Source organism: Centropristis striata, chromosome 10 (genome assembly GCF_030273125.1).
Source record: "Centropristis striata isolate RG_2023a ecotype Rhode Island chromosome 10, C.striata_1.0, whole genome shotgun sequence".
Lineage (NCBI taxonomy): Eukaryota > Metazoa > Chordata > Actinopteri > Perciformes > Serranidae > Centropristis > Centropristis striata.
In genome coordinates this window covers 174847-186165 of record NC_081526.1, presented here as the reverse complement: position 1 = coordinate 186165, position 11319 = coordinate 174847, and the positions used below count along the sequence as shown (strand labels likewise).

At 52.7% G+C, this 11319-nt stretch overlaps 1 protein-coding gene across 1 annotated transcript; it reads left to right on the top strand.

The window, feature by feature from the left end:
* Positions 1-3376: 3376 nt before the first annotated feature.
* Positions 3377-4523, top strand: LOC131979247 (coxsackievirus and adenovirus receptor homolog). Its single transcript, XM_059343189.1, has 2 exons — positions 3377-4006; positions 4108-4523. The coding sequence occupies exons 1-2, from the start codon at positions 3496-3498 to the stop codon at positions 4521-4523; spliced, it is 927 nt and encodes a 308-aa protein (XP_059199172.1). The 5' UTR covers positions 3377-3495.
* Positions 4524-11319: the final 6796 nt, after the last annotated feature.

The window sequence follows — 11319 nt, the reverse complement described above, 5'->3', positions numbered from 1 at the left end:
ACCCTAACCCTAACCCTAACCCTAACCCTATTTCGGCCACGCCCGTCACGTAGAGCCCACTCACGTGTCTCTACGACCTTCCTATCAAAATTTTGAATTTTTCAGAAAACGAAAATTTCCGAATTCCGTTTTTGGCCAATATCTTCGGAACCGAAGGTGCTAGAGACTTGAAAGTCGGTCGCGTCAGACCTAATTTGGGGTCGCTGAACACGCCAGAGTTGAATTCAAGTCTCTACGACTTACCGTTCCGGAGATATGGCCATTTTAAAGTTTCAAACTAAGATTTCGAAAATTTCCCAAGGTTCCACGGGGTCAAACGACACATCATTGGAAAGGTCTGGGGCCAAGGAATCCAAGGAACTTGGTTCTATGATGATAGGACATTCCTATCCGGAGTTATTGGCAAAAACATTCTTGAGGGGCCCCTCAAAGGACGTATTTATCCCTATAACCTAACCCTAACCCTAACCCTAACCCTAACCCTAACCCCTAACCCTAACCCTAACCCTAACCCTAACCCTAACCCCCTAACCCTAACCCTAACCCTAACCCTAACCCTAACCCTAAACCCTAACCCTAACCCTAACCCTAACCCTAACCCTATTTCGGCCACGCCCGTCACGTAGAGCCCACTCACGTGTCTCTACGACCTTCCTATCAAAATTTTGAATTTTTCAGAAAACGAAAATTTCCGAATTCCGTTTTTGGCCAATATCTTCGGAACCGAAGGTGCTAGAGACTTGAAAGTCGGTCGCGTCAGACCTAATTTGGGGTCGCTGAACACGCCAGAGTTGAATTCAAGTCTCTACGACTTACCGTTCCGGAGATATGGCCATTTTAAAGTTTCAAACTAAGATTTCGAAAATTTCCCAAGGTTCCACGGGGTCAAACGACACATCATTGGAAAGGTCTGGGGCCAAGGAATCCAAGGAACTTGGTTCTATGATGATAGGACATTCCTATCCGGAGTTATTGGCAAAAACATTCTTGAGGGGCCCCTCAAAGGACGTATTTATCCCTATAACCCTAACCCTAACCCTAACCCTAACCCTAACCCTAACCCTAACCCTAACCCTAACCCCTAACCCTAATTATGCGCCCTTAGATCGGAGTTATGCGCTGGTCTGTGGAAGGTCAAATACCTGGAATGTGACTTTAATGACCACTCGCTCCCAAACTCTGCGGGCACTCAGGCCGCTGTCTGAGGCACGCATCTGCAGAGCTTACCGCTACCTACCGGCTGGATGTCCAATTCCTGGAAGTGAACTTTCCCCACAGTCACTTCCTGGATTTTGCCCCATCAGTCAGGTAGGCATCCTGGGCATGTGTCTGACTTACCTACCGCCTGGAGTTCCAATACCTGGAAGGGAACTTTCCCCATGGTCACTTCCTAGACTTTGCCCCCCTCAGTCAGGTAGGCATCCTGAGCATGTGTCTGACTTACCTACCGCCTGGAGGAAGCAATTCCCAAATTGCGACTTACCTGTATTTGGCTTGAAAATCCTGCGGGCAGTCAGGCGGCTGTCTGAAGCATGCGTCTGCCGAGTTTACCGCTTCTTTCTGGCTGGAGGTCAAATTCCTGGAATGCTCCTTCACCAACCATTCGCTCCCAAACTCTGCGGGCAGTCAGGCGGCTGTCTGAGGCATGCGTCTGCCGAGTTTACCGCTTCTTACTGCCTGGAGGTGGCAATTCCACAATTTCGACTGACCTGTATTTCGCTTGAAAACTCTGCGGGCAGTCAGGCGGCTGTCTGAAGCATGCGTCTGCCGAGTTTACCGCTTCTTTCTGGCTGGAGGTCAAATTCCTGGAATGCTCCTTCACCAACCATTCGCTCCCAAACTCTGCGGGCAGTCAGGCGGCTGTCTGAGGCATGCGTCTGCCGAGTTTACCGCTTCTTACTGCCTGGAGGTGGCAATTCCACAATTTCGACTGACCTGTATTTCGCTTGAAAACTCTGCGGGCAGTCAGGCGGCTGTCTGAGGCATGCGTCTGCCGAGTTTACCGCTTCTTACTGGCTGGAGGTCAAATTCCTGGAATGCTCCTTCACCAACCATTCGCTCCCAAACTCTGCGGGCAGTCAGGCGGCTGTCTGAGGCATGCGTCTGCCGAGTTTACCGCTTCTTACTGCCTGGAGGTGGCAATTCCACAATTTCGACTGACCTGTATTTCGCTTGAAAACTCTGCGGGCAGTCAGGCGGCTGTCTGAGGCATGCGTCTGCCGAGTTTACCGCTTCTTACTGGCTGGAGGTGGCAATTCCACAATTTCGACTGACCTGTATTTCGCTTGAAAACCCTGCGGGCGGTCAGGCAGCTGTCTGAGGCATGCGTCTGTAGAGCTTACCGCTGCGACTTTCCCGACCCTTCACTCTTGACCCCCCCCCCCCCCCCCTTTCAAGCAACGGTCTGGGGCAGGTGTCTGTGGTAGGTAGGCAGGTAGGTACCCCGCGAAGGTCGCTTTTCCGGAACGCGAACCTTCCTATCATTGACCTTTAACCTTTCCCCCTCTTTCAGGTAACAACAGTCTGGGGTAAGTCTCACAGTGTACGGTGTAGAGAAAAACCTGGAAGGACACTGGGTTTCTGAAATTTACCAAATAAGACTCAGACATGGGTTTTCTTTGAACTCCAGCTTGGCTATTTATTTACATCACTCTGTAAAAATGGAGCAGAAACATGGCGAGCATGTACACGAGCCCAACGACGCACAAGGTCATGACGACGACCAGGACGCATCCGTCCCCACACTGGCAGTTGCACCTGCAGGGGAAAAGAGAAAAGAAAAAACAGACAAAATTGTGAAAAATCATCGTTTAAAAATGCGTAGCTTTCTGAGAATTGCAGGTCCATCTTTAATGATTTCATGTAGCAATCCCGGATGTAGACCTAGCACTCCGAACCAATCTGTCGCATCGTAACGCCTCAGTCTTTGAGGTGTGATTACACTTGCCTGGCTAGCCCGGGCATCGGGCTCTGCACATGGTTTTCCTGGAGGTCCGGCGCTCTTTCCCCCGGCGTTGGGCCCTGCGCTGGGTTTCCCACTGGGGAAAGAAGGCCAACGTAAAAAAACCTCTGTGTCATCCCATACACGTATAGACAGACAAGCACACATGCGATGGTAACAATTCCGGATATCCGACCTGTTCTCATTCTTCGTCCCCTCCTCAGTCTCCGTCTTGTCCGTCTCTCCCACATGAAGGCCTGTGCGAAAAGACAGAGGCATATTTATGTATATTTATGTCACCGGAAGTGACGCAGGTACACAGGGGACCAATAGGAAGGTGGGTAGGCGGGCAGGCGGGCGGGCGGGCGGGAAACAAGACAAACAACCAAAAAACAATTTTTTCCATGTCGTCTTCATGGAATTCCACAATTTCTACACACAACATCAGACCAACCCTCTAACATCCCATTGGCTAAACGTCACAACTGTGTCACGATGTGGGAGTGGCCGCTCGGCGGGCATATAAGGCCGAGAGACACCCCGCGGCAGTCGCCATGGGCCCGCTCGCCGTGCTGAAGGTCGCCTCGATGCTGCTGCTGACCGCCAGAGGACTCCGGATCAACGACACCGCCTCGCCTAAGATCACGGAGAAGGCCGTGGGAGAGAATGTGGATCTGGACTGCCGGTTCTCCACTGCCCCGGAGGATACGGGGCCCTTGGAGGTCGAATGGAGCGTGAAGTCCGTACGCCACCCGATGGAAGTTGCAGAGGTGCTGCTCTACTCCGACGGGCAGATCTACGACGATTACTACCAGCCTTTGAAGGGCAGGGTCAGCTTCCGGGCGGAGGACCCCGGGCGGGGAGACGCCACCATCCACCTTTTGCTGCTGACTCCCTCAGACTCTGGCATCTACAAGTGCCAGGTCAAGAAGATTCCAGGCATCCAGAACGTCAAGAAAGTCCTGAGAGTGCTCAAGAAGCCATCGAAGCCCCAGTGTTATTACACCACGGGGGGGGATGCGGGGGTCGGGAATCCGAAAGTGCTACACTGTGGATCTCAGGAAGGTGAGTCAGTTCATTAGTTGTCCCCTTGGTGGAAATTCTTTTTTCACACATTATATTTGTATGTATATATTTTCACGTGTTTTCATGTACATTTCTTGCAGGTGCAGCACCGATCACGTACTTCTGGAGAAGGGAACCGATCTCGAGGCGCCTACCGGCCTCTGCGATGACAGACCATGCGGCGGGCACGCTCACCATCCCGGACGCTGGCCAGAGCGACGGAGGGACTTACGTATGTACTGCCAAGAATCGTGTCGGTGTGGAGGAGTGCTTCCTGGAATTCTACGTAACCCAAACTCCACCGGTGGGACCGATTGTGGGAGGTGTGGCAGGCGTGGCAGGCGCCCTGATTGCCTTAGGGCTCATCACCTACTTCCTGAAACGCCGGCTGCGAGGGTCAGAGGCTGAACCGGCCCCCAATGACATTGTAGTAGATGCCAGTCCCCCAAGACGCAGGGTTAGGTTTGCAGCTGAGATGGCACAAAACCCTTTCCCCCCGCCCCCCACCCCCTTCTGATGATGAACACTGCTCCCGCTTAAAGTATGATAACCTGTATGTGTGTTCGTATCTATGCTGAAATGATGAAAAATAAAGAAATAAACAAGAAAGAAAGTGTTGGGAACAAAAACTACATGTGTCTGAGTAACTTACCGCCTGGAGGTCCGATTCCTGGAAGTTAACTTAGACAACCGCTCACTCTTAAACTCTTTCCCCTTGGTCGGGCCACCGTCCTGGGGCATGTGTCTTAAGATTGAGAGCGATGGTCTAAGTTCACTTCCAGGAATCGGACCTCCGGGCGGTAAGTTACTCAGACACAAAAGCTGTATGTGTGTTCGTATCTATGCTGAAATCATTAAAAATAAAGAAAGAAAGTGTTGGAAACAAAAACGGCATGTGTCTGACTTACTTACCGCCTGGAGGTCCGATTCCTGGGAGTGAACTGACCCCCCTTTCACAGGCTGACCCCATGCCCTGTCACGCTTAGAGTTTGCCCTCAGTCAGGCGGGCGCCCTGGGGCATGTGCCTGACTTACTTACCGCCTGGAGGTGGCAATTCCACAATTTCGACTTACCTGTATTTCGCTGGAAAACCCTGTGGGCAGTCAGGCGGCTGTCTGAGGCATGCGTCTGCCGAGTTTACCGCTTCTTACTGGCTGGAGGTCAAATTCCTGGAATGCTCCTTCACCAACCATTCGCTCCCAAACTCTGCGGGCAGTCAGGTGGCTGTCTTAGGCATGCGTCTGCCGAGTTTACTGCTGCCTACTGGCTGGAGGTGGCAATTCCAGAATTTCGACTTACCTGTATTTCGCTTGAAAACCCTGCGGGCGGTCAGGCAGCTGTCTGAGGCATGCATCTGTCGAGCTCACCGCTGCTTACCGGCTGGAGGTCAAATTCCTGGAATGCTCCTTCACCAACCATTCGCTCCCAAACTCTGCGGGCAGTCAGGCGGCTGTCTGAGGCATGCGTCTGCCAAGTTTACCGCTTCTTTCTGGCTGGAGGTCAAATTCCTGGAATGCTCCTTCACCAACCATTCGCTCCCAAACTCTGCGGGCAGTCAGGTGGCTGTCTGAGGCATGCGTCTGCAGAGCCTACCACTGCCTACCGCCTGGAGGTGGCAATTCCAGAACTGCAACCACACAGCCTCCCAGAGCCTAAGTCCACAGGGGTACCAGGGGCACGAAAGTCCAGGCGGCGTACCAGGGGCACGAACTTCCAGGCGGCGTACCAGGGGCACGAAAGTCCAGGCGGCGTACCAGGGGCACGAACTTCCAGGCGGCGTACCAGGGGCACGAAAGTCCAGGCGGCGTACCAGGGGCACGAAAGTCCAGTCGGCGTACCAGGGGCACGAAAGTCCAGGCGGCGTACCAGGGGCACGAACTTCCAGGCGGCGTACCAGGGGCACGAAAGTCCAGTCGGCGTACCAGGGGCACGAACTTCCAGGCGGCGTACCAGGGGCACGAACTTCCAGGCGGCGTACCAGGGGCACGAACTTCGAGGAGGGCGGGATACTGCTTATTAACCCGGGGAGGGGTGCTTAAGTGTGGGTGAACAGGTTCGGATGGTGGGCAAGGTCTCCTGGAGGTCCAGCCCCAGTAGGGAGTCAGCTGGTGTCCTGGGCATGACTCTCCGGTGGGTGGCCCATGGTGGTCCAATTCCTGGAAGTTATCTTTCCCCAAGGTCACTTCCTGGACTTTGCCCCCTCAGTCAGCCTGGAGGAGGCAATGATTCAAGGTCATTTTTATCACTTCTGAAGGTCCCACAGGTCTGAAACTTGGTACACTCATTGCCCCTGTCACTCTGATAAACATATTAAAGTTTCAGACTTATAGCTCAAAGCGTTGATGAGTTATGGAAAAAAAGGCTTGAAATCAGAAGGCCGCGTTCGAAGCCTGACTCGATTTAGCAATGATTCAAGGTCATTTTTGTCACTTCTGAAGGTCCCAGAGATCTCAAACTTGGTATAGTCAATGTCCCTGATGCCCTGATGATCATGTTACAGTTTCAGCTACCTAGGTCAATGTTTTTGGTGTTTTATTCAGGATAATATGCCCTAGAAGCTCACCTTTCACATTTAACAGTGAGTCATGACCCCTCTGAAGGTCCCACAGGTCTGAAACTTGGCACACTCATTGCCCCTGACACTCTGATAAACATAGTAAAGTTTCAGACTTATAGCTCAAAGTGTTGATGAGTTAATTAGGAAAAAAAGACACAGAAATTTGGATTAAAATTAAATTCATTTTTATTGATTGTGTCCCTGAGATAGGCCCAGAAACAAATTTTCATGTGATTTGGACAATTTTTGTGGACGTGGCGGGCCTTAGTTATGTTGAAAATATGATACATTTCTGGGGCCACCCTTGGAAAACTACTGGGCCGATCGGAACCAAATTCACATCACAGACATATCTCGGACCAAGGAACAACATATAAAAAAATCAGCTTCCTAGGTCCTGTAGAAAGATTTTTACTCCCATGTGTCCAATCTCTCAAGGAGGTCTCAGGTCCTAACACACAGACAGCCTGTTGAAGGGCAATTTCGGACCAGCACCAATGATAATATTCTGGGGTCCGCCCCGCCAAAACTACCCGGCCGAATTCAGCCGAATTCACAGAAAATACGTGTCCCCGTCCCAGGAACAACATATAAAAAAATCATAATTTTAGGACAAGTGAAACGATTTTTACAGTTGTTTGAAAATATGCCGAATTCCGGAACCGACCCGGAAAAAACTACCGGGCCGAATTCAGCCGAATTCTCAGAAAAGACGTGTCCCGATCCCATTAACAACATATAAAAAAACCAGCTTCCTAGGTCTGGTGGAACGACTTTTATTCTCATTTTTCCAATTTGGGGGGTGGGGGGCGTGGTGTGCTTTTCTGATGCACATTGAATCATCTCTTAATGATGTACAAAAGTACAAACTAATCTCCCTCAAGGCCACAGTTAGAACCCGTTAGAAATGTAGAAATTCCTGGAAGTGGACTTACCCACCGCTTACCCTTAAACCTTGTCCCCTCGGTCGGGCAGGCGTCCTTTGCATGTGTCGGAGTAATTTACCGCATGTAGGTCCCATTCCCGGAAGTGAACTGACCCCCCCTTCGGAGGCTGACCCCGTCCCCGGGCGTCCTGGGCATGTGCCTGACTTACTTACCGCCTGGAGCTGACAATTCCACAATTTCGACTTCCTAACCCAAAAAGGCACTAAATTAGTGCAGTCCATTTACCAAAAGACCAAAAAAATATAATTTACTTGCCCCTAATTGGTTTTTTTCCCGCAGACCAATTGGAATTCCAAAAAGAAAGGTTGCTGTCTTCTGATTGGCCGTCCTCGGTCTTAGTCCCGGTCGCGGTCAAGGTCAGCCCCTATAAATTGCAGTAAGTTTCACTTTCGCTATCATTCTTCACTTGGACAGCATGGCGGTAAGTCCTCCTTTACTACACATTTAGGGTAGTTTTCCTGGATGTCGACATGTTACCTTCCAGGATGTCGACATCCTGGATGTTGACTTCCAGGATGTCGACATCCTGGAAGTGGATGCATTCTTCCCGGAATTAGACACACCTGTAAATTAGCATAAGGATAGATATAGATGTCAAACATATTTAGTCTAACTTTCCTGGATGTCGACATCCTGGCTTCTGACCAGCAGTTTTGAGGCATTTTGGCTAGTTTTATGTCTTTTACCTGGAAGTGGATGCATTCTTCCCGGAATTAGACACACCTGTAAATTAGCATAAGAATAGAAATGGATGTCAAATATTTCACACTGTTCTGTTTTTCCTTAACCCCCAGACTAAGCAGAAGTGCCCAGAATGTGGCCGCTATTATGCCAGCCTCTCCCGCCACGTCAGGGCGGTGCATAATATGGCTGACGAACACCAGAGGCGCCTCCTCATATCCTCCCGGTCCCTCCGCTACGGGGGCAAGCTGCGGTGCCCGGTGGAGGGATGCCAGACGGGAAAGGAGTATGTCCGTCTGGACAAGCATCTGCTGACGGCTCACCTTTTCAAACCGGTATGATACTTTACACAACTGAGTCTGAGTAACTTACCGCCTGGAGGTTCAATTCCTGGAAGTGAACTTACCCACCACTCACTCACTCATTTAATTTATCATTCCACAGGGGAAAAAACTCACCAAGGCCATGGCCAGTGCCAAGAAGGCAGCCATACGGCGCAGGCTGAGCAGCCTGGCCAGCACCCCGCCGCCGCCGCCGCCGCCGCCGCAGAGTCCCCCAGGGTCCCCCACAGCAGCGGATGATGTTGGCCGTCTGCAGGAAGGCCTGGAGTCGGTGCACAAGAGGCTGACCCTCCTGATAGCCGAGGTCGATGCCCTGCGGGCTGTGGCCCGGCGGCTGCCCAATCCAGCCACGACACCATCAGGCCGGCCTCCCCGCGCCAAGCGCCCCCACTCACCTCCTCCTGCTGCTGCCTCCTCCTCCCGGAGTCCGTCCCCCGCTCCGGCAGCTCCGTCCTCCAGGCAGCGTCCCCGGAAGCGTCCCCGGAAGCGCGCCCACTCTCCTACTTCTGCTTCCTCCTCCTCCCAGAGTCCGTCCCCCGCTCCGGCAGCTCCGTCCTCCAGGCAGCGTCCCCGGAAGCGTCCCCGGAAGCGCGCCCACTCTCCTCCTTCTGCTTCCTCCTCCTCCCGGAGTCCGTCCCCCGCTCCGGCAGCTCCGTCCTCCAGGCAGCGTCCCCGGAAGCGTCCCCGGAAGCGCCCCCACTCTCCTCCTCCTGTTTCCTCCTCCTCCCGGAGTCCTTCCCCCGCTCCGGCAGCTCCATCCTCGACCCCCAGGGGCTCCCTCTCTCCTCTTGCTGCTGATGCTGCTGCGTCCCCGGCGAGCCCCAGGGCCGGTCCGTCCTCGGCTCCCGTGTCCTCCAGCAAGGGTCCCTTGGCGGCTTCGACCCCTGTGAGGTGGAGCTCGATGCCGAACTTGGGTGGGTATCAGCTCTTGTATTAAGATGGTACTGTTTATTGATTGATTGATTGATTGATTGATGTGGAGGTCCAATTCCTGGAAGTGAACTTTCCCCACGGTCCCTTCCTGGACTTTGCCCTGTCAGGCAGGCAGGTGTCCTGGGCATCCTACCGCCTGGAGGTCAAATTCCAGGAAGTGAACTTTGATTGATGTATTTACTTACATGCTTTTAGACAACCTGTTGGATTATTTCGAGGCACACCTCTTAGGTCCCAACCAGTCGCCAAAAGCACTTAGGACCATCAGGCAGAGAAGGTCCTATGTCCGGAAGTTCCTCGTCTATATGTCAGGGGGGGCCAGTGACATAAATAGGACTCTTCTTTTTCTGAACGACCCGATAAAACTGAATGGGTAGGTAGCTCGTCTTCATCCTCTCCAAATCCAAATTCCTAACCCCCCCTCCACATTTACACGGCTCGTCAATTCCATTGTCTCGTCATCAGATACCTCACTGACCTCAATTCCAAATTGAAGCCCACGAGCCAGAAGCATGTGATCGCAGACCTCTTAGCCTTCTTCAAATTCATCAGGCTAGGTAGTTTGCCAAAAGTACGGATGACCTCGAGAGCCGCCACGTACGCCTTGGACAAGTTGGCTATGTGGAGGAAGGGGTTAGGGGCCAAAGTCGTCATGCAAAGGTTGGACTATAAAAGGCAGAAGAGAGGTGCGTTTCTGTGCCAAGGTTAGGGTTAGAATGAGAATGACTGTCACGATCTGGTGTCGTCTTGTAAACACTATCCTGTTTCCTTTCTACAGATACGCTGGTTCAGGGCAGCATGCTGCTGTCATTTCAAAGGCAGGCGGAGGACAGACTCCCGGGCGCCCTCCGAGCGCTCAGGAGGAGGCCGGGCAGCAGAAACACCCTGGCCATGGCCGTCGGCCTTTTGGTCGGCGCCATGGCGACCAGCACGGGCCATCGCAAGTGCGTCTTTGCCGGCATGACGGTGAGCGATGTGGCCAACGCACGGCCCTATAAGACATCCTTCGCCATCCGGGTGAGTTCTTTAGCTATTAACGGTGGGGGTTTGATGGGGTAGAATACCTGGAATCCAAACTAACCTTTTCCGGAACATGAACTTACCCACCGTTCACACCTAGACCTTGTCCCCTTAGTCGGGCAGCCGTCCTGGGGCATGTCTTTGAGTAACTTACCACCTGGAGGTCCGATTCCTGGAAGTGGACTTACCCACCGCCCACGCCTAAACTTTGTCCCCTCAGTCGTGCAGCCGCCCTGGGGGCATGTGTCTGTCTGAGTAACTTAACGCCTGGAGGTCTTAATTAGGTAGAATTCCAGGAATCTGGACTCCCTTTTCCGGAACATGAACTGTGTGTAACATTTCTTCTACTTCTTACTTTCTCAGGTCCCGGACCACAAAACTGTCCAGACCTTTGGCCCGGCCATGGTCTCGGTATCCGAGGCCCTCATGGGGCACCTGCGGGCCTTTGCCCAGATCAGGCAGCTCCTGCCCGGCTCCATGGCACTGCCCGATACCTTTTTCTTCAACGGTGCGGGCAAGCCCATGGAGAAGGTCGGGCAGGCCTTCACATTTGCCTGGAGGAGCATGGGTCTGGTGGGGGCCCCCACCCTGGGCGACGTCCGCACGGCAATAGCCACCTGGGTGCGTTATCACTATCAATAGTGCCTATTCCGTAATAACGACATGAGCATACATGTCCCACGATATACATGCCTTTTGCCATTGGTGAAAATGTTCTCCTACACTCCTACAGGCAGACTGCTCTCTGACACCGCCGGAGACCCGCAAAATCAACCGCCTCATGTGCCACGACCCTAAGACAGCTGAGGCCTTTTACGTGGTGGGGCCGGAGCT

Excerpts from the sequence above, each read along its gene's own strand:
- LOC131979247 (XM_059343189.1), top strand. The coding sequence starts at position 3,496 with ATGGGCCCGCTCGCCGTGCTGAAGGTCGCCTCGATGCTGCTGCTGACC. Across the intron at positions 4,007-4,107 it reads ACACTGTGGATCTCAGGAAG|GTGCAGCACCGATCACGTAC; the intron begins GTGAGTCAGTTC and ends CATTTCTTGCAG.